We start from the raw sequence: 23,646 nt of genomic DNA on the forward strand, positions 1-23,646 counted from the left end.
CTAGGAGATGATAGTGCCACTTTCACCCAGATAATTAATTTGCAATGTGATGGGTAGATTAGCATAGTCTGATAATGAATCAATCCATAGTATGAAGAAAAGAAGACACTTGCCCACCTTTAAAAGCCACTCACATACTCCTGTCCTATCCATTTTTCCTTTGAAGGTTGCTTGCCATTGCATTCCCAGATCTCCGAACATGGGTGATTTGAAAGTCCTCAAAAAAGGATAATTCCTTATTGATTTCAAAGATGTCTTTTTGCAGGTGCCAAGCTTATGCACTCCTAGTCATGATTGCATTTATAATTATAAGACAATCACCTTTCAAGTGATTTCTTGAAACCCCTTAACTCTACTGAGTCTAACAACATGCAGTGCCATAGTTGCTTCTACTACATTATTCGTCTCATCTAGAATTTGTAATGTCCACTTTTGGGATTTACCATATTGTAGTACTAAGACACTTCCCAATGTGTAGCCTTAGGTGAATGTATAAAATATTATGATAACTTCCCTCATATATAGAACCATAACTGATATGATATCCAACACTAGGAGTTTCTTAGAATCTCTTCAATTATTATTTGTTTATAAGCCCTATTAATATCAATATGACAAAGTCTATGATCTACGGTGTAATTGTACACAACTCAAAGATGGAAGGTCTTGCTGATCAAATGAAAGAATAGGAATTCTGATCTAATAAGCAACTGTCATTAGATCTAAAGATTAAGATAATGTTTCAATAATAATGGGCCAAACTCTACTTATATGTGGAATGATGTCGGATATAACTTCTGATGCTTAGTCACAAAATATGCTCAATTTGAATTTGGATATAGATTTATATTGTCTTTCCCTATTAATTCATTGCATCACATAATTTACAATGTCCAAAAACTACCTCTTCTAATGAAAAATTGAATCGAATGTTTGATAACTCATTCAATGAGCCATTATAAGTACCTAGAGTTGTGAGACACTCTGCTACTTGTTCAAAGTATTGGTGCTATTGATTGCAATCTCAACCATACAAAATATGTGATAATTGTAATACTTCCACTACAAACTGTTGCGATGTGGAGCCTAATCAAACTCAAAGGTTTATTCGATGTGGTTTCCCTCCAGATTATTTCTACAGGGGTACAAGATGGGGTCCTGGGGTAGTGCCCCTAGTACACTCCTTGTCGCAATACAAGGTGGAGTCGAGGGGCAACACCCTCGCGAGGGTTTTCACGAAGCCAAAAATGACCTTATACTATAAAAGACGTCGGCTACTATTTTTCTATTATTCTAACCCTAATTTTGTAAGCAGCAAAAAACTTGTATAAAAAGGTTTAGGGTCAAAGATTTTCATAAATGTGTGATGCAAAAATTGGTTCTTGCGGCAGTATTGACTTGTAAGGGATTATGGATTGTAATCAGGTTTTAATCACTGGATAATAATAATATTGGACTTCTTGTTAGTGGATGTAGCCCAGGGATTGGGTGAACCACTTCCTATTATAGACTGTCATTGTTATCCAGACTTGCCTCTAAATATTATGTTCAAGGATGTTCTCTATCTCGTCTTTTTTTTTTATATAAAAAAATTCTTATCACTATTCTGTAATCCACTCCTTCAAATCACACTTCCTTATTCCATCTCTACCTTGTGTTGCTTGTCTTGATTAAAATAAGTCTCCCTTTTAAATATCATTTCTTATATTTCCATATGATCAGTCTTTAACATTTGCTTAAACAATATCTTTGATAGCTTGCGATGGGAAGACATATCCTCTCCTTCAGCCAAGGATTGGGTGGGCATTTATTCTCCTCCTAACTTCGTAGATGATAATTTCATAGGCTTCATTTTTCTTTCCATAGGCCCAATTTGGACAAAGGGCAAATGTTCCATAAATCTCTTCCTCATCAATCTTAGATCTCTGTATGAATTCAAAATATTCCATTGGGGCAAATTCTATCAATGCAAGATATGTGCACACGGACTACAATCTCATGCCCTCTATGCATTTCCTCACCGATACTGAGTCTGTAACATTTTTTATCCAATATGGTATTCAAATCCAATCAAGATGAGATGTGAGTCATGTTTGTGACAAAAGATGATCTCATGAGCCATGTGAAATATGGGCTTGGAGAGGAAGGGTTGGATGAGGTGGGAGAAGTTGTATCCATCACGCACAAGCAATCAAACATCTATGATGTGTCTGCTGTCAAGAACAAAGGGAACTGGGATGATTTTATGGTGTTGTTGTGTGGAGTTCTTTGTACACATCTGATAATCACTTGACATCCTCCCTAGTCTACCTTCAAGTTGTTTAGGGTTTAGAGAAGGCTCTGGCTCTGATACCATGTTAAAATGCAAATGATTGTTATAGATGAAATAACATTATTTGTGATTTCTCTATCACTTCCAAATACAACAATCTCTTTCCATTTATATTGAGAAAAGCCTAGGAAGAGACATGTTCCTTGAAGTGACATGTCTATATATATATATATATATATCATATAGAATTATTCATAGGTTTATCCAACTAAAGTTATAAAACATTAACATATATTAATAGAATAATGCATATGATATTGGAAGGTGTGTGTATATATATGTTCAACCATATTGATGCACATTGAAATAACTTCCATGCTTAGCCAAGTCAATTTATATCAAATATCCTTAGTTCTCTAAGAGAAAATTTGTTAACAGATGCTACCTTTGATCAAAATGATATCTCACAAGCTTATCTCTTCCAAAGCATGTGAAGGCATGGAAGGCCAAACACAAGGAGTAGATGACGAAATGCATTAGTAACTAGATAGCTAGAATATAAGATGTACCTTGCGTATAACTACACAAGACAAATTAAATTGAATATGGAAGGCAGATCCTTGTGTTTAATAAACATTAAAATGAAATTATATTAACCTCCATTAGTGCCCGGAGTGGGTCAGTGAGATGTACATGGCCAAGAAATACAGCCAATTGGAGTGCCCAGTACAGAGGACTCCATAAAACATCTTGCCTTCAAAATAAACTAATAAATAAATCAAAAATCGAAAAGGCTAATAAATTGAAAACAAACTCTTCTTATCTTGCAGAAGAGATTTGTACTCGTATAGTTAGCTACAAAATTTCTTCCATGTGTGATCACCCAAAGAAAATAATTTTACAATTCATCATGATCATCATCGCTGCTGAAATCTTGAGGGCTAGCCTGTTGTGGTTCTTCGATTTGGGAGCCAAGCTCTTCACCCAATATTTTTGCTGTGAACTTCCTTGCCTCTTCATCAAGTGATGGCCACTCAGCAACTATACGCCTAGCACCCTGCAATGCAAAATCCATGAGATTTTATCAAACTAAGATCTCAAAATTCCTGTTAATCAAGGATTTCAACATTATTACTTGAAAATAAATTTAAGACACAAGGAAAATTGTGAGACAAAAGAGAAAATATACATTGCATACGTGACCACTAAAATTTCTGTTAATAACTTCATACATTTTAATTTGAACCGTATAATAATTCAGCACTAGAAAGTCCCAAGCTGTGCAAGACTACGGACCAATCTTTACAAGGACAGTTCACAATCAGTAGCCATAAATGCTGCAAAAGCATTTTCTTAGCTTTCTAGATGAAAGCTACTGAACATTACTGTTGTAAATTTGTCCGGAGGAAGATGTCATATCCTTCTCCAACCAAAACAATGCTGTCAAATCATTCATCACGAACTCGTGTTCCCGACTTATGTGAGACATATTTGCATCTAATACTAAAAAATAGGCATAGCTTATCAAATGAACTGAAACACTCGGCCTCACAGAAAGTTTGTTTCGCCTGTACAATGTCTCCACTGGAAACAAGTTGCGGTTTAAAAAAAAAAATCAAAGACAAAGCACATCATAAAATGACAATACTATACGTCATATTTGGAGGCAACCCAACAAAATTTTCAAATTTACTGCATATATTTTTATAATAATTTACATGGGATTTAAGTATTTAGTAGCAGACAATGTGTTTCAGTTTGTATGAAGATGGTCTAATTTTTAACTCAATTCAGAAGCATATTAAGGACTATTATAATTTATTCATCCATTTACTAACTGTTACCTATAGATATATGCAATGGAAGAGTTTTAATCATTATGCTGATATTCATTGAAGCTACTTAAGATATCAAAGTGTCTACTTGTTTTAAGATGTTTCGGACATATCCAAGTGATTGCTTGTATGATCTAGGCAAAGAGTTCTTCACAACATAACAAATGTCTACCACGTTTAAAGGATTTTTCATCATTCTTTTGTTCCAAGAGAATTTTTCCATGCATGATTGTTGGTCTTGATTTAAGGCTCAAAGTAGTAGACTATGGTTATAAATTTCTTTGTAACATACTCAGGATTATAATAGGGGAAAAGTGGCCTAGTTAGGATATGCTTAATCTTCCATTTCATTCAAGATACCACATTTAACTAGCCTGCCCCTGATAGTTCTCGATTCCCTCCCACTATGAAAGAAATTAAAGAAATATCCAGAACTGTAAGTCTAAATAATTTGATAGTATGATACTTTATCATTATAGTTTTACAAGCTGTTCAACTTTAGTTTTCTTTTTTAGATATGCGTGGATGTTGCACATATTCTTATTTGATTTTTGTGTATGCTTGTTAAAGGCATCAAAGTTTTGCATTTACAGGATATATTAACTTAGTATTTACTAAAACAGGATTCCGATATGATTGCCTAGTTGGAAACACTTCTAGTCAATGGCAACAAAAGAACTTATCCAATTACTAGTACTCTATGGATTAAACTTGCACCTATTCGACCACTAATGCTATTTTATCCCTCTCATATTGTATTCAGTGATTATCTATTTACAGGGAAGAGGTACGTGCTTCTAGTGAAGTTCAAGGTTCATGGGGTGTGGGTTGTTTCATCAAAGATGATCTCTTCAGTGCTACCTCATTGATTCACTCTGACATCTATGCCAGATTCTTGTAGATTCGTATCAGTCCTACTAGTCAGCATTAGAGGGATACCTTTATTGTTTTGTGCTACTTTCCACCTACCTCTTCTCCATATGCTCTTCACAGTGTTTGGGATGGCTACCCGTTCTTGGACTTGCTTGAGGGCACCTCCAAGTTTGCGGCCATTGGTGACATCATTTTTATTGGGAGATTTTAATGCCTAGACCAAAGATTTGTAGACTCCTATACATGGCCATTGTTTTGATTGGACTTGTACTTCTGAGACGTATCACATTAGCCTGGGGCTTCAGCACACCTCAGAGGACACTTAGGGGCCACTCTCTATTTCTGGTGGTCATGTCCTCCAATTTTGTGAGTCCTCCGACTTGGTGATTTTGAATGACCTCTCTTGCTTCCATTGTTCTGAGTTGTTCACTTGTTGGCCCCATTGTAGTGGTGCTAGTGTTGTGGACTATGCCCTTGCTTGTGCTTCCTTCATTCCCTTCGTAGTTTCACTGTTACTCGCCTTCCCTTGGCCGACCATGTTCTCCGCAACCTTGTGCTTCACTTCTCCCCCTGTTGTCCCCCCGCCCCCACCCATCCCCTACCAATGCTTGCTCGCACCTCAATCTGCTTCCGCTTCCTTAAGAGTGATGTTGACTTTTTCCTCATCCATCTAAGACGACTTCTTCCCCTTGGTGGTTTCTTTGGATCTGACTAGGTCTCCTCCATGTTCAACATTTTGGCCTCAACAATCTTGGAGTCTGTTCTCCTCTCCATCCTCCATTACCCCCGCCATCCTTCCTTACATCATAGCACTTACACTATGAACTGTCGGTTTGATGACGATTGTAAATCCTTCATAACCGCTTGCACTCTACCTTCTTGTCCAACTCGGATGATCTCACCAATATGCATCACTCTTACACTTGTTTCCTCTGTTACAAGAAATGGTCGTCCATTGCTTCTCAGTGTCATTCCCTTCGCAACACATTATCTCGCAACCCGAAGCTCTTTTGGCACATTTTATTCCCTCATGACCATGTTCAGCTACACTGACCAAAGGTGCCTTGCATCGTATCTCAAAGAGACTATTTTGTTCCATGACCACAGTTTGTAGCTCTTATTCCTCCAGACAACTCATCGCCAATTTCTTCTCTCTTGCGTCCTTGCTCGTGGGATGAAGGTTATAGTCATCAGCAACCCCCCCCCCCACATAGTTCTTGGCGGTGGCTTGGGGCCCTTGCTCACCCTAGTCCATAACCTTCGGAGCTTGACTTCTTTCAGCTGAGGAAGGACCCCTAGTCCTTGCCTCCTTATATTGTGGCTCCTTGCTTCTTTTATTTCTTGTTTGCTCTTTTCCTAGCACCATTTAGTGCTTTTGTAGCTGGTTGTCTTTCTTCTTGGACGCTTTTCAAACCCATAGACCCTTCGGTGGTCTTTTGTTGGACATAGTAAATTTAACTTGTCTTATCTTATCTACATCTTGGTGTAACCTAAACAAACTTAAAGAAAGTAAGTACAACTTAAAGACTGACCAAATGCACAAGATCCAAATGTGTAATCCTAAATTGACTATTTGGAATCAGTATAATATGTAAACTGCTTTGGTATTTTTGTGCCACTCAACCCAACAAAGCTGGATTTCCTCATCAATTTCAAACTCTACCTCTGCTCTAATCTTCTTTTTTCTTTTACATGGTCTTTCTGCTCTCCTTTCCCTGCTCTTAAGGCCATGCTAACACATGCACCTCAAAACACCATCTAGCATAAAATATAGCTCAATGACAAGATGTGTATGCCATGCCGCCAAATAATATAGGTGATATTGGTAATAAAAGAATGCCATAAGGGCATCAACACCAAGCATGCCACCACCTTTTGACCTAGTGCCTCATGAAAATAAAGTACACCTAGCTTCTAATCCAAAACCAATCTTTAATTCACGCTTAGCTCTCATTCTTTTCATTGTACCATCCTATCAGTCACAACCCTTCTCAGGCACAAAACTGGCATTTTAAGTACTTCAGACACACACACACTCTCTTACAGAATTTTACCTCATGATTACCCCTGGTAGTAAACTAAGCTTTTTTGTAACTTTGCTGAAACATATGAAAGTCTGTTTTACTTGACCCTTTATGGTGTATCACCCTCTATATAAGGGCAAATAATCTCAATTAGAAAAGATGAAACTTGGTAATTGCAATTTTTGGCAAACATTTAGGCTTTGTTCCTTCCAATTATAGGCAGGGGATTAATTTTATGGTTGCTGATTGTATTTCCATTTTTCAATATAAAATACAGTCAAAGCTTTTCAGTACTGTAGTAGATGTAAGTGGAATTGTTTAGTAGACCATCAACAATCTAACTGATGATAGCTCATGTACAACTAATATTCAGCATTTCCTATTTTGCAATGGTCGATCATAGCATAGAAGGGGCAATATCAATGAAACACTGTCATAAAATTTCCACCCAATGAGCAGGGGTGACCATCAAATTATCAATATCCAAATGGTATGGCCAAATCATTCTATTAACAGCTCGTGGTATGCTTTTTAATATTGGTGTTGAAAAGAAATGTCAATGCCTACTAATAAATTAGTCATGAATTTAATACTAATATCTACCTCCCCATACACAAATATGCAGCCGTTCAAATTCCAGGTAGTTCACCCATTCTGGCAGCCTGCCCGTTTACTGTGACTAATAGAACAGCCTTATTTTTAAGGCTCTTGGAAGCTGTTACTGATGTACATGCTCCAGTGGAAAAAAAAAAGTTTATACATGATGGAAGTGTGAATTTGAATATGGTGGGTGTGAAAAATATAGATAAGATTACATAAACAAATTAACATTTCTCAGTAAATTAGCAACACAGAGCAGTTTAATCATTTAAAAAAACATTATAATATACCTAGCTAAATAGCGAACAGTCGCTATAAGAAATAGACCTAGCAGTAAAAAGAGTGGAATGTCCAATTCAAAATCAACTTAAGTCATTTCTGTTGTAGCCAGACAGATTGAAACAGTTCTTGAATCTTGAGATATCCATTTACAACATGATAATAATCCCAAAAGAAAAGGATCTTTTGAGTATTAAAGTGTTTGTGGAGAAACATTATACTACAATATGGTAAAATAATATAATGACTTATGTTAATCTAGTTTGCATTCGATCCCAATAAGAATTGCCATTTTACTTCAGGTACGAAAATAAGTTTCCCTGCAACATGTTATAATGGAGCTTATAATAGTTTGCTTTTCCCTTCTCTCTCAAAAGTATCACTACAACATAGTTATATAAAAGGGTGCATATTACTGAGTACTCATTGTCAAACTAATTGTAACAAAAGACCATAATCAACAGATTCCATAGACCAAGGAACACATGGAAAAAGGATTATACCTGGAGCTTAGGCTCCTTCGTCATTGGATTATTACACAGATCAATTGTCTTGGATTTGGACTTTGTAGCATTTCCACACCAAGATTCACACCATAGCCATTCTTGAGGCAGAGAGAATATTGGTACTGTATGTTGTGCATAATTTGGAAGGTCCTGTAATAGGCAATCCAGCTGTTGTGAGTGTTCTAAGCCAAAGAATGTAAACATTTGTTTTTCTCTTTATAAAAAGATCTCAAGAACGAGTAACAATTCAAAACTGTACAATTTTAGGCATGCAATGTTAATAATTAAAATACAGGAAAAAAAAATTGTAACTAACCTGAAAATGGAATTTTAAAATATAATAGATAAAGTCAATAAAAGACCTATATGTTAATATAATACAGGAAAAATTGTGAATTTCTTTACTTCATGATTTCTACGTGCGCCAGTTTCACTTCAAATAAGTAATCAAATTTTCTATCTACTTCTATTTACACACTAGTCTATATGCAACAGGGTTATATGAAATGAATAAATGAAATGGCGTTAGAATCACTACAAAGGAGATATATATCTGATTGTTCTAACAAAATTCGTTGCTCCACTACATCTTTACTCCAGAAACCTAAGCTCCACAACAATGTGTTCCCTGTCATTTTCCTACTACACCTGTCCCAGGGACAGTCCAGGGATGCAGGACAGGAATTTCCTATCCTGAATTCCGTTTCTTGTTTTTTCAAAAGAGATGACATTTCCAAAACATCATTTTCATGACAATAGAGGACTTGGGAATGCCAATCAGTCCCGGGAATGACCTAGCCATCACTGGGATGGATGTTAGATGTCACTGATGTCAAGAAATGCTTATTCTATCATACCTGTACTTGTTGATTGATCTTAGTAATTGCAGCAGAACTTCAACGATTCTTGTATCACTCTGGAATATGTCTCAGCAATTTTACATCTTACAAAGCTGTTCGGTCGATGTGTTGATGTATAGCCAAAGCAATCTGGAATATATCTCAGCATTATTACATCTCAATAATTGTAAGATAATCTTCAGAAATACATAACAGTTCAGTCCAAGTGTTTATGTATGGCCAATTCTGTCAAACCCATTTCCATTCCAATGATGTAAATTCTTGAAAACAATTCATTAATTGTGTATTGTCTTTGATGTTACACAAAATGTCATATCATTGCCAGTTAGTGTATGCCGAGCTCACTTGGGCGATGAAGAAAGTTTCCTATGTTTGCCGAGCATTCCAGAGTTTGCCGAAATTTGGAAGTCAGTGTCTACCGAGTTCACTCAGTGTAATGTCCCCATCTTTTTAGCATCTTAGTGGAGTTCTTAGCCTTTACGTTCGCCGAAGGCGAAGTGGAGAAATAAGGAGAAATTGATTAAATTAATTTCTTATAAAGTCATTTGAAAAAAAAAAGGGTGACTATATTTAATTAATTTAATTTATTAGAGAGTGCATTAATTATTGGAAAGGGTGAAGCCTCTAGTAATTTAATTTTCTAGAAGCACAATTAATTATTGTATTGCAAGGGAGAAGCTTCTAGAGAGTGCACTGTTTATTGGAAAGGGGGAAGCCTCTAGTAATTTAATTTTTTAGAAGCACAATTAATTATTGTATTGCAAGGGAGAAGCTTCTAGAGAGTGTATTAATTATTGGAAGGGAGAAGCTTCTAGTAATTTAATTTTCTAGAAGCACAATTAATTATTGTATGGCAAGGGAGAAGCTTTAAGAGAGTGCATTAATTATTGGAAGGGGGAATCTTCTAGAAAATACAATTAATAAATATTTTATTTCCTTCTAGAAGGGTGAAGGAAAAGTATAAATAGAGGCGAGAGCTTCATTGTTTATCATCCGATTATTGTGAATTGCCTTTGATACTAAGTTGGGAGAAGAAACTAAAGTTTCCGATTTCAGTCGGCCATTGGAGAACGTCAACTCTTCAGTGTTGCAACCATTTGAGGTGGTGAAATATCCATTGAATTTGGTATTCAGAAGAGCTTCAATTCAAGAGTTCTATTTGTGCTTAAATTGGAGAATAGCGTTTGGCTATTACAGTACGCATGCACGATGCCGCGCTGCAGTATCTATGTTCGATTCATTTCCATTCTTGGGCATCACTATTATCAAGTTCCTCCTATAACTATTAGTAGTTATCATTGTACTTCATAAGCATATGATTTTGCTGTGATAATTCAGAATCAAATTTCGGCATTACTGCAATCATTATTGTATGTTAATTGTTTTGCATTTCATATCTAGTTTCCACATATTTGCATTGAAATACCAAAAGCACTACACTTGCATATTAGTTCCTTGTAAGAGGATATTACATCGGTATCAGAGCTTGCTTGCAAAGTGTGACAAAATGTCGAACAAATTGAACTAGAGAAGATTTTGGTGTTTGAAGAAGTTATAACTTGTTGGGGTTACTACATTGGTATCATAGCTAAATTCCTACCATCCTAAGGGTTTAGCAATCACATGCCACCTGAGGTTGGCTCTCATAGATTTTTAAATATCAGGAAAGCTTTGTTGACAGGGAACAAGTTTTTATCAAGTAGCCAGACACCATAGGTGATAGGCAAGAGCGTAGCCCACCAAGAGACAATAGGAATGAGGATCCGGAAACAAGAAAAATTTTCAGAGCAATGGTTGCAGGACAAATGCGAATGGCATAGGCTTTGCAGGCACTCACCACCACAGTTGAGCGCATGAACTCACAGGACAGACATAGGAGGGCTAAAAATTCTAGAAGTTGGTGGAGTAATGAGGAAGTTAGCGCAAAGATGAATGCTTTGCAGGAGAGTATAGAGAAACTTAAGTTTCATCAACAGAGATTGAGGGAGAGCTTGTCAGATCCAGAGACAATTGAAAGGGCAGCGAGGTGTATGGTTTCTACCTTTAGAAGGCCAACATTGAGATTGTAGGGAAGGAAGCTTGAGTTTTCCCCGACAGGAGTTCCTGATGCAGATGTACATATATTTAGTATGGCACTTGCTAGTCCTATCTACAGAGTTGACGATGGACTTAGCAACACCGAGCTTCAACAGGTTGAGGCTCCTAGAGCAATTGCTACAGATAGTGCAAAGACAATTGATGCAGTTGTTACCACTGCTAGTTTCGGCTCTCTCAAGGACAAGATTATTATTGGAGATTTGTATGTGAGATCTCATGGTGTTGTTGTAGTGCAAGAGGCAGTTTATTGCTCAGGTGGGACAGAGGCACGTATAGAGTCACTCAGTTTTGATGTTGGTGATGTGGGTGGTTCAACGAAATCAACAAATATGCTCTAGCATTACTAATTCGCAAGTCATGTGTGCAGAGTCAGGAGTCCACAGTTGAGGCTTTGTTAGGAGATGTCGAAGCAGATAGTATGGACCATAGTTCCAAAAATCGCCATGAAATCGTTGAAATCGCGATAAGATTCATGGCTCCCGATTTTTTTGGAATCGGAAATCGCTGGTGGCGATTTTTTCTTGTGAATCGCCTGAATCGCCAAAATCGGCAATTCATGGCAAAAATCGCCAAAATCGCCATCGTGAATCTCCAGAAATCGGCCGTGGCAGCAAGGATAGAAAGTTCAATTTTTAAAAAAAACATGTTTTATTTGCTTTCTAAGTTGACTTTCCTCTTTGTTATAACCCTAAAGAGCCTTCTATTTGCTTAGTATGAGTAGAAGAGAGGAAGAGTGAGAGAGAAGAAGAGAAAAGAGAATCCATAGGTTTCCACCCAGCAAGAAGGAAGAGCACCAAAGAGATCAGAAGTCCATTTGGGGAGGCCATAAATTGCATTGGGAGCATTAAGGAGTCAATATCAACACTCCTCAACTCATTTGCAAGAGGTAAGTGTTGGTTTTTTTTTTGCAGATTAGTGTAGTATGCATTTTTTGTTAAATTTTTTTAGTGTTCATTTGCAAATCTTGAATGTTTTTTATTTTTACTAAATTGCAAACTAGGGTTTGTTGTTTTGTAGTTTTTGTTTATTAGTTGCAAACTTTGATTTTTTACATGAATTTTTTTATTGCAGCAGCCCTTTGCTTTCATTTTCCAATTTCCACAATGGGTAAAAAAGATGAATGCTGAAAATATAATGAAGAGTTTCCTGGGAGAACCAAATATCAAACAAAATGTATATTTTGCAAAGAAAAAATAAATTCGGGAGGTATCTATAGATTGAAATACCACATTGCTGGCATACCTGGTCATGATGTCACAGTTTGCACTCAACAAACCGCTGAGGCAAAACGCTCTTGTTTAGTGGCACTAGAAAAAATTGAACAAGACAAGTTGACTAAGAAAATGCAACTTGAAGGGTTAAGAGGTATTGGCTCCCGTGCTCCCACATCCGCAACCGCATCTACATCTGCAAGTGCATCTGCATCAGCTTCCACATCCGTAGGTTGTGTTGGAGAGGGTTCTTCTAGGCCTCCTTTTCATCCTAGTGCTAGTGCTCATGTGAGTGTTAGTGGTAGTCGGTCTCATACTGAGACAGAGTCCAACACCAACCTATTGCGGCCTAGAGTGCGAAAAAGCAGAATGGATAGTTACTTTGTGCCCCGCACTACTCCTGGCTACCAACCCACGCTTGGGGGCATGGGTTTGAACAAGGAGATTCATGATGCTGCCAGAAAAGAGATTTGCAAATTCTGGTACTTTTGCAACATTCCATTTATTGCAGCCAGGTAATTGATTCTTTTTTCTTTGTTATCTTCAAAGTTAAAGTTAAAAGTAAAAGTAAAACTTTAATTATATCTACTTGTTTTATGATTTTAGTTTTTGACATCTAAATTTCTAATCAATATCATTATCTATTTGTGACAGGACTCCTTATTGGTAGAACATGATAGATGCAGTTACCATTTGTGGTCCGGGGTTTAAAGCCCCAACTGAGGCTGAGTTGAGTGGATACCTCCTGGAGGAAATGGTTGAGGATATGAGGCATGAGCTTGAGGACAACCGAAAGGAGTGGATCGAAAAGGGTTGCACCATCATGACTGATGGTTGGGCAGATAGGAGGGGAAGAACACTCCTCAATTTTCTTGTATCCTGTGGAGGTGATTGATCATTCTACTTTTCTACATACATAATTTTGAATCGTGATTTACTATTTCAAATTTTGTTTTGTTGATTGCTAATAGTAATTATAATTCGTTGTTTTGTTACTTGTAGGATATACCATGTTCCTCAAATCCATTGATGCTTCTGCTCATGTAAAAAATGCCACATACTTATGTGAGGTTATTGAGGAAGTTATAGCAGAGGTGGGGGAACAACATGTGGTACAAGTGGTGATGGATAATGCAGCAAGTTATGTTGCTGCAGATAAACTTTTAACTTTTTAAGTTTTGAAAATAAATTTATTTGAATTTTGAACTTTTTCTAATTCTAACTTAGAATTTCTAAGTTTCCTAAGTTCTAACATGTTTGAAATTTGAATTTCTAATTATCTTAAAATTGTTGTAGGCAAACTTTTGATGGAGAGGCACCCCACCATATTTTGGTCCCCTTGTGCAACACATTGCCTTGACCTCATGTTGGAGGAAATTGGCAAACTTGAGCAGGTCAAGTCATGTGTGGAAAGGGCAAAAAACATATGCAAGTTTATTTATAATCATTCATTTGTCCTTAGCACAATGAGGAAGTACACAGGAGACAAAGAGTTAGCTCGTCCAGGGATCACGAGGTTTGCCTCGAATTTCATCACCTTGCAGTCCTTGTTGACATCAAGGGATGATTTGAGGAGCATGTTTGTTGGGCGAGAGTGGATTTCATCTTCCTATGCTATGACCACTGCAGGGATAGATGTGGTGGATTGCATATTTGATGATGATGGTTTTTGGAAACCTGCTAGAGAAATCCTTAAGGTAATTTTATTGCAATTTAACATTTAATATTTTACAGTTTACTATGCTAATTGTTTAATGATTTAGTTTTACCTAAAGTTATATTATTGAATTATTCTATGTTTAAGTTTTGACTCAAATTTTTGTTTTACTTTATATGTAGGCCACTGAGCCTCTTGTATCTCTCCTACGAATTGCTGATGGGGAGAAGCCCTCTATGGGCTACATATATGAGGGCATGGATAGGGCCAAGGAGGCCATTAGAGCTCAGTATGCAGGAGTGCAGGAGAAGTATGCCCCTATGTGGGACATCATTGATAGGAGATGGCAGAATCAGCTCCACAGACCCATCCATGCAGCAGCTTACTTTTTGAATTCGGCATTTCGTTTCCGTCCTGACTTCAAGGCGGATGAGGAGGTTCTCACCGGATTATATACAGTGATCCAGAGGTTGAGTACTGATGAGGATAGCAATGCTGCAATTATTGAGCTTGATAAGTTCAATAATAAAGAAGGGCCACTTTTCTCTAGCAGGGTAGCCATAGATGCTCGGGAAACAATACAGCCAAGTAAAAATTAAATAATATATTCAATGTTCATGAATCTAGATTCTAAACTTAAAGTTGATTATGTAATTTTAGAGTTAACTTGTAATTTGTAATTTGTAAATGAGACTAATTATTTTTATTTTCCCTTATTTCAGATAGATGGTGGCAAATGTTTGGGGCCACAACCCCAAAACTTCAAAAAATTGCCATTCGTATTCTGAGTCAGCCAAGCAGCGCTTCTAGATGTGAGCGCAGTTGGTCCATGTTCGAGCACATCCACTCGAAGAGGAGAAACAGGTTGACAGTGCAGAGATTGAATGATCTTGTCTTCGTTCATTACAACCTCCGTCTTAGGATCAGACAGATTTTGGGCACTGACTCCTCTCCGATCATTCTGGAGGAGATTGATCCAGAATCAGAGTGGCTCACAGAGGTTGTAGATCCAGTCTTCACTGAGGAAGACCGTGCGTGGATTGACCAGGTGGATATAGAGGCTAAGGCAGCTAGAGCACATTCTTTGGCATTGGTAGACGCACACGTGCATGCACAGACACAGGCCCTAGCGACATTCGTGAGCCCATCTTATATGCGGGAGATATGGCTCGACAGTCCTCTAGGACCTACATTAGACGCCTTGCTACTAGGCAGACTGGATACTCAGAGGCTGAGGCTGAGGCTGAGGCTGTAGCCGAGCTTGAGGATGATGTTGAGGATGATGATGACTATGAGCCTGAGGCTTGAGCTGGAGCCTTCTTTTTATATTTTGTTTACAGATATTGATACTGAATCATTGATAGACATGTTTCAAACTTTCATGGATCTTCATCTTAGATTCTTACATAAATTTATGATTTGATGTCTTATGGATCATCTTACATACATTCTGTGATTTAAATCATTATGATCATTTGATTTCTATTTACTTCAGCTAGCCTACAATTTACATTTTAGATAACATAGTTACGTATGTGATGGATTTTATGTTCCATGTTTATGTATGTTAAGTTTTAACTTCTATTTGATGATGTTATAGTGTGCTTAAGTTATATTCAATAAAGGGTGCATGAAATAAGTTTTAAATTGTTAAAATCTTTAAATTTAAAGGGTTTTTTCAAATTTGCCGATTCATCGCCGATTCATTGCCGATTCACGATTCGATTCGGCCTTGCCGATTCCGATTCACGTTTCTTTGGTATGGACACATTTGATGATGCTATGAGATGTATTGGGTATGACACCCCTTCTTAGATATTGGGTGATGACTTCAAGGAGGTTTTGGATGGGTCCCAGGATCAATGCTTACAAGATCTTACTATTGAGGTGGAAGTTGAGACATGTGACGAGATTGATACGGCAAAGGCTTCCATTTCTTTGAATGAGGAGTTTGTTGAGGCACATGGAAGTTGTATGTCGGATGCAGAATTGTGCAAGGAAGATAACACATGTATGAGCAATCTTGTGGTGGAGAGGCTTGATTCAGTTTCCTATCTCACTGCAATTAGTGAGACAAAGAGCTTGCATAGGAGTCAAGGATTACAAAGGCATCATGTGACTTGTCAATTGAAGGTGAGTGATAGTAATATTTCTTTAACTCTTGGGCATTATGATGCTATCCATCAGATGTTAGCTACATCTGGTTGGGGTGCTTCTATGTTTGATGAGTGTGGTGATAGTACTCTTTCTCTAGCAGGCCTGAGCAAGTGTCTCAAGCTAATACTCTAACAAACTAAATCAGTCTGAGAATTAATGTCCCTACTTGAGGTACTTACCTTAATTTATGGTATCTTTTACATACTCTAGAGAATTCCCATGACTGTAGTCATGCATCTGTTTTGTAAAATTTAAAAGGATTTTCCTAACTTGCGAGTTTTCATTATTCTTGAGCATGTCAAGTAAAATATTGCTGTGCATGCATATTGTCCAGCAAGCTGTGTCCCCTCAACGAGAATAAACTGAGTACACACTTTCAACTTGCTTGATGTGCATCCAATATATATTATGCCATAAATCTTTATCACAAAAGCTAAGACTAAATATTTGACAATGAAAGAGAATAGAGCTACTTCCCTTAAGCTTCCAACAGATCAATGACAACATTGATATCACGAATGGATGTAAATGAACAAACTGATAACAAAAGATTAATACTTGAACAAAATATCAGCAGAACAGATTTACAAAGGCCGTTGTCCAGTGTTAACTTTTCTTTTAACACATTTGTACTCCTATTGTAAAGAAAAGAATAAGAACTTGTGATATACAGTGTACCTGGTCAAGATTCGATAGACTGTTGGGATCCTTACTGAGTGTCTCATAGAATACCCGCAATGTATCTCCAGAAGCAGTTTGACGAAATTTGGCCAAATCTACCACATATAAGGCACTGCTAACCAGAAAATGAGGTGACTGCTTAACCTCTCATAGTATAATGTGCATTTTTTTTAATTCAACTTAGATAAAGGTAAATTTGCATACCTAATATGATATGGCCTACCACGCAAGTGATCCTTCCAAAAACCCTTAACCATAAAACAAAAACATCACATAGTCAAAGTAAAGAACATGTTTTGACTACAAGCTTCTAAAATGTTTGCAAATCTTCACTATAGACTGACAACATACAATATCTACAAAAAAGGAATCCCATTGAATATTAAAGTAGAAATAGAGACCTGTCTCCAAAATCGATAGCCATCCATTTCCTTATTGTTATCACAAAAAGGTGTATATGCAAGAGGCCTTCCTTTAATATCCATATCATATAGTTCACCCATGTCAGCTCTAACAATTTGATCAGCGTCTACAAAAATAACCTGTATTCAATTCCATAGCTTTCTTAAATGATAAATCACACTATGGTAAACTATGATTAAGTCAGCAATTAAGTTTATATTTGAAGAACTGAGTTTTCAAAACTCGAAAATAAAATGGTAAAAAATCTAAAACCTATTTTTTTCTGTTATTTTTCTCCAGATCTTCATAAATTGGTCTAGTACACATTCAAGCATGTTTCTACAGCCACAAAAAATATTTGGGGAACAGCAACAAAAAACCTTTTGCAAAATTCAAACTTAAACAACATCAAAAACAAATCTACCATTCTCAAAAATCATGCTCAAAAAAATTATAAACACAGAACACATGGCAGAGCGTATAAATCTGTAAATCAGGCACTAGCATTTAGCATGGAAATTCCTACTAATCAAAACCCAAATGGATGCAATACATGCATGAAACTGCTCAAACCAACCAACCAACAAATACAGATCAATTGTGAATAGTACAATCCTTATCTATATTTTCAACACAGAAAAAATATAAGTTATACTTGTTCTATTGCTTAAATGGTACTTGAAATAGACATTGATGGTATGCATTGGTTAAACCATTACAGTATCAATATAATAGTGTAAAATTGATTAAAAAAATCCAATAAGTAGTTTAATTAACATCAAAAGCTGACCAAGTGAATAGAATAACCTATGTTTGAATATAACAAAATGATCAAGCAAAGTTTTACAAATAGAATTAATGAACAATGAAAATTGATATGGATTTCTTCCCTAGTTGGAGCCCTTACTCAAAGGGTGACACTCATTTACTGAAAATTCAATTATATCAAAAATTCAGTGAATTGAATTGATGGAGATCAATGACTTTCATCCATAACAAACTTCACTGCTTAACTTGTCAATCTTCTAAGAATATTAAAGATACTAAAACAATAAAAATTCAAAAACCAGCAAAACTAATGAAACAACATAAACTCGTGCTACAGAAATTCAACATTGCAGAAAATTGAGAAGTGAAGCATTAGAAAATTGTGAAAACGCTGATATTGAACCTAAGATCACAGTTGAAGGATAAATTGAACCTAGTTGGAGGTAACAATCAACATGAGACTTTGTAGCTGGGGACTTCAGAATCCTTTAAAAATAATGGAAAGCATTGTGATTTACCTAGAAGTAACCTAGAAAGAGTTTCTTCATTGTATCACCCTTTCTCCATATAATCAATGAAGATCAAGATAAAATTATTAATGTCCAACAAAAGACCACAAAGAGGGTCCAAGTGACTGCCCACGAACAGCAGGAGGCCAGTCTACAACAGGAACACCAAACAGTGCCTGGGGAAAGAGGGAAAACAACAAAATAAGAAGCAGAAACATGAACCCAGCAAGCTAACATCCTTGAGCCAGCAAGAAGAAATCAAGGACCAAGGATAAGCTTTGGAACGAGAGGCAACCCCGAGACATCTTTGGATGTCAATTGAAAGAGGAAGACTGCTGCCACGTGTAACACCTATAGGGCCTCACGAAACTGATATACCTAGTGGAGGGACTAAGTGACCACTTAATCCCACAAGCCAAGGGGGCCAACAAGAAGAACAAGGTGATAAGCTGGTAAAGGTACTGCCTTGAACGGGTCTAATGTTGTAGGGTGTGGTCTAGTAGCCTCGTAGTCTTCTAGAGAAAAAGTGCAAGACACCATTGGTCTGTGTACCTAAAGAAGGAGATGAGAGACTGGATCTCTTTGAACAAGCAACATTATCTCCCCCTAATCTCATAGTAGATAGGCAATGGAAGACGAAGTGTGTCTCTGTCTCTATCTCCCCCATGTCACAGAGTCAATAGATTCAATTCTCTTTGTAAATCTCATGTTATGCTGGATGCGTTGCCTATGTGAGCCCACCCTGAAAGAACCCAAGGAGATGCAAAGCACATACAACCATAGATGACAAAGTTATGAAGGATGCACAACAATCCTATTCTGAATATCAATAGAATGCTCAGCGTAAAGCGCCATCCTCAGATGAAGATCCCTGATGGGCTTGACCCATGTGGTAAGGATATACTACTTGTAGAAGTCCATCCTAACGTGCCTATTCAATTCTTGCTGTGATGGAAGGAGACAAGTGAGGGCATCCAAACAATATTAGAAAGGAGAAAGGCAGGCAATCTCAATCAATATCGAGCGCAAAAGAAACCAACAATGAATCTGACTAGAGGGATCAACACTTGCAATAGGCTCTAAAGAGCGATAAGCCAAGTAAGAATATTTGTAATGTCCCTCTAAAGAGTTCATGAAGCACCTAATACTGTGAAGGAACCAAACTAGGTCAAAGATAGTACCGAGCCTAAAAGGGGGGGGCTCCAAACTTAGCAAGAATTATACTTTGAGGCAAAGACTGATTGCATCTGATGATGCCCCTAAGGAGAAGGGTTTGGACCCATTCCACCAAAACCCAATGCGACTCCAACAGAGAGAGCCTCCACACCAGAGACCCATAAAGCATGATAGATCTGATCAAGGTGTCCAAGAGAGTCATCTTGGACGTGGTGTCTTGAAAGTGATATTGAAAACAGTGTCTCTCTAAAAGAACCAAGTAACCATACACTCTGTTGACATGGGGTTGCATGGTTGGTTTCATGTTGAAACCAGATTCGAAAGCTTGACCCCTAGAGTATTGTAAGACGACGAAATCTCAACCTCTACACCTTGGAAATAGAAGTGGAGGTGAAAGATCTTCAGGCAATTGAAGATCCTCACCCAAGTCTTCCAAATTCACGACCAACTATAGCGAGTCACAAAAGGAGGTAAGGCCATCAAGCAATAGTTGCAAGCCCTCACAAGAACAGGCCACGAGGACCATATCGTCTGTGGGGGTGTGCACAACCAAAGACCTATGGTCAAAAGTGTGGGGGGAGGGGGCTATGATGAAGGAAAAGGGTGTGCTAGAAAGACTTAAGAGGACTGAAGAAGCGAGGCTCAGAGTAATCTACAGTGCAACACAATGAAAGTGTGCAACTTGTGATGAAGAAAGTTGTGGTAGGAAAGCTTCATCTACATGAATGAAGCGTTGTGAAGGGGGGAGACTATGCGTAAGGTGTAGTGGACGAATTTGCAATCCTCGTCATACCATTGTTTATAGGGCAAGTGCTCGTGCGTTTGGGGCGGCAAGAAGAAGAGGTCATGTGGTGATTGAAGTAGAGGAGGTAAAACTCCCAAATAATAGTGGCAAGGCAATTGAACAAAGTGGACGCCATGTTCAAGCAAACCTGGTAGTAAATGAGGAATATGGGGAGAGAAGTCGTCTAAGGTGATGGGTGATAGCTCCCGATCACCATCATTGATGCAAATGTAAGTGCAAGTGGGAGGTGGCTCTAGGGGAAGGGGAAGGGAGGGGAGGGGACGCCCTGATGGTGAGGCTAAGGAGGGCACTGTCATCAAGTAGGAGGTGGCCAATGGTGAAGTACCTCATGGAAGGAATGACATGGGTATAGGAGAGGGTGTAGTCCACCACGCTTGAACAACCTCAATGAGGCCAATAAGAAAACAGACTAGATCCAGAGAAGCAAGAGTGACAGTTTAGAATCACTAAGTCTTAAGACTCACATAATTGTAGAAGATGACACTTGTACCCTGTGAGGGGTCCATCTGAATCCTCTAAGAAACATTAAAAGACCCAAGGATGATGGAACCAACTCAGACGTACAAACCAAATTCGTCACCCAATCATTGATGGGGGTTTGCCAATCTCTAGTCCATCCATTGAAATCCACAACAATTGTTTTTTCTAAAGATTGTTTTTCAAATTTAAAAAACTATTATGAAACAATTAGAGTACTGTTCAAATTTTGAATATAATCATTATTATAGGTTTAAGCCCACCTCATCGAATGCAACAAAGAAAAAATTTGAATTATATGAATTGAACTTTCCAAAAGCTTATAGGTATAATCTTTTTATCAATAGCATTAGAAGAAACATTATCAAAATGGACCCAACTTCAATGGTGAAACATAAAGGTGTGCTTCTTTATAAACCTATGTCCTAAAGTGTTTCCAGGATAAGGACTCCAAGATATTGGAGACAATGGTCTAGAAGACCATTTTCTAGAGATGGTAGCATAAAATATATTTAAGAACTCAGAACTTCACAATATTTAGTGTAACATATCAACAAGATTCAACGCATAAGCATTCCAATATTGCATTGAATTTAAGATTCAACAATTATAAATTCAAGCAGAAATATTTCCTAGAAATAATCCAAGGTGTAAAATATTAAACAATTCAACCCATGTAGCTGGTTATTAAACAGCCCTAACAGGTATTCATAAAAAAAAAGTACCTTTTTCAATGAAAGTGGGAAAATGACATCTAGAAACAAAATCTTGTATGCCCAAATGATCCGTTGCTTCTCTGTCTGCTTATGCAACCATGTAGGCCATTTGTATGTAATAAGCTCGTATTCAAATCCATACTCATTTGCCATGTGTGGTATAACATCCTGCCAAAAAAATTGTCAATATAAGTTCCATGTTTTCAGTTCCACCATTTGATATGAATGATTTCATGTCAAAAACGAATATTTCTTAATGGAAAAATCTTGTTGTTAATCATATAACAAGAATAAAAAGTGGCAGCATGTCCAGATGATGAATGCTTACTTCCACAGATACACATGCAAATACTTGCCTTAAATTGTGGGGAGAGGTAATTCTTAATGAACCAGAACTTCACTGGTCGATTTGTGTTCTTAAGCACACTTAAAATCATTATTTTAAGAAAACGTTCATACCTGCAAAAACCAGTATCATTTTAAAACCTTCCACTGCAATTTTTGAACCATGCAACTTCTTACTTATCAATTCAAAGTTCTTGCTAGTGATTTCATTGAAAGCATCACCAAAGCATAACGAATGCTGAATAAAAATAAGGAAACTGATATACAATAGAGAAAGTACATTAGTTAGCAAAAGATGTTTCTCCATCAAAGATAATATTGGCAGAAACCAAGAGAAGGCTAAAATATGTCAACCAACAAATAAAAATACTTAAGATTTCTGAATGTGCTGAAAGTGTTTAGAGGCAAAAGTTTATCAGAACGCTCCAACAAACCTTTTGAAGAATCTCAACCAGAGTTCAAGAGAGATAGACTAAAAGATCCAATAGAAAACTTACAAATGCCCTGAAGCTACTGAGAAAATATTGATTGTATCACCATGCCTTCTGATTTCTCTATGCGCCTGTAGTGAAACATTCTTCCACATCATAAAAAATTTTAAGTTTTAAGAAATCCAGACAAAAATATTTAGAAAATTGGATACATAACACTAAGCATACCCAAAGTAAATTTAGTTTTAGTGTAACTAGAGTAATAAACGAAAGGAAGGAACTGCGTACATGGAACCTATGGTAACCACTATGCCAAAATATTTGGATTAAACACAGAGATCATCATAAGAAAATTGTTCTCAACTTTTATGAGAGTTGACGTGGTGTGCCAATTAACCAACTAATAAGCTAAAAATATCTTGATAATCAAAAAGTAAGTAACCTGTCTGCATGTTAAATATTGGCAATGCACCAAAATTGGGTCTTATTGGAGAAATGCTCACATTAATTTTAAACTTTAACACAGAGGGTGCAAATTAAATTAAGTACTCCAGAATCTACACTGCTTTTAAACCAAAAGATAAACATGCAAAACATTAAGATCAGAAATATCACCTTGCACAAATCCATTGCCAATATGTACAACCATGTACTGAAGCATGTTCAAAGGTTTAAAATGAGGCAAAAACTCTCGGCAATTGACCAGAAAAAAGCAAAGTGAAACCACACAATAAGGGTAATGGGAGCATCACCCCATGTCACACTTCTACAAGCTCAAAAACTAAAAGAGATATGGGGGCTCTTCTTCCTTTGGTTCACTTATATTATATATAGGATCAGGTAATGCGGGCAGCCACAGTTCTATTGTTTTGTTCCTCTTAACACTCTTGGTGAACAACCTTCATCAGTCCTTCATCAGAACAAACTACATGTAACAGGGAAATGCATAATGAGCTGTAGTTTTG

At 37.2% G+C, this 23,646-nt stretch overlaps 3 protein-coding genes across 3 annotated transcripts in view; 2 read left to right on the forward strand and 1 right to left on the reverse strand.

Moving 5' to 3' along the window:
• Nucleotides 1–2,892: 2,892 nt before the first annotated feature.
• The window catches only part of EBS1 (EMS-MUTAGENIZED BRI1 SUPPRESSOR 1), a 189,500-nt gene continuing 168,746 nt past the window's right edge, over nt 2,893–23,646 (reverse strand). Inside the window, exons 30-37 of the mRNA XM_089821668.1 lie at nt 22,748–22,812; nt 22,262–22,364; nt 21,915–22,073; nt 17,454–17,594; nt 17,257–17,300; nt 17,050–17,164; nt 8,387–8,539; nt 2,893–3,329 (exon numbers count right to left, since the gene is read on the reverse strand). Of these exons, the coding sequence (XP_089677794.1) occupies nt 3,171–3,329; nt 8,387–8,539; nt 17,050–17,164; nt 17,257–17,300; nt 17,454–17,594; nt 21,915–22,073; nt 22,262–22,364; nt 22,748–22,812 (939 nt within the window). The 3' untranslated portion in view covers nt 2,893–3,170. The remainder of the gene's footprint in view (nt 3,330–8,386; nt 8,540–17,049; nt 17,165–17,256; nt 17,301–17,453; nt 17,595–21,914; nt 22,074–22,261; nt 22,365–22,747; nt 22,813–23,646) is intronic.
• Nucleotides 13,231–13,747, forward strand: LOC149568776 (uncharacterized). The gene is made up of 2 exons (XM_089821671.1): nt 13,231–13,444; nt 13,560–13,747. The coding sequence occupies exons 1-2, from the start codon at nt 13,231–13,233 to the stop codon at nt 13,730–13,732; spliced, it is 387 nt and encodes a 128-aa protein (XP_089677797.1). The 3' UTR covers nt 13,733–13,747.
• LOC149568777 (uncharacterized) lies at nt 13,752–14,932 on the forward strand. Its single transcript, XM_089821670.1, has 2 exons — nt 13,752–14,254; nt 14,397–14,932. The coding sequence occupies exons 1-2, from the start codon at nt 13,865–13,867 to the stop codon at nt 14,811–14,813; spliced, it is 807 nt and encodes a 268-aa protein (XP_089677796.1). The 5' UTR covers nt 13,752–13,864; the 3' UTR covers nt 14,814–14,932.

Source organism: Cupressus sempervirens, chromosome 3 (assembly GCF_028749045.1).
Source record: "Cupressus sempervirens isolate cs-2001-9-10 chromosome 3, ASM2874904v1, whole genome shotgun sequence".
NCBI lineage: Eukaryota > Viridiplantae > Streptophyta > Pinopsida > Cupressales > Cupressaceae > Cupressus > Cupressus sempervirens.

What these genes read in the sequence shown, in the direction of transcription:
- LOC149568776 (XM_089821671.1), top strand. Translation starts at nt 13,231, where the DNA reads ATGATAGATGCAGTTACCATTTGTGGTCCGGGGTTTAAAGCCCCAACT. An exon ending in TTTTCTTGTATCCTGTGGAG is followed by an intron (nt 13,445 to 13,559) that starts GTGATTGATCAT and finishes TGTTACTTGTAG; the next exon opens with GATATACCATGTTCCTCAAA.
- LOC149568777 (XM_089821670.1), top strand. Translation starts at nt 13,865, where the DNA reads ATGGAGAGGCACCCCACCATATTTTGGTCCCCTTGTGCAACACATTGC. An exon ending in CTGCTAGAGAAATCCTTAAG is followed by an intron (nt 14,255 to 14,396) that starts GTAATTTTATTG and finishes CTTTATATGTAG; the next exon opens with GCCACTGAGCCTCTTGTATC.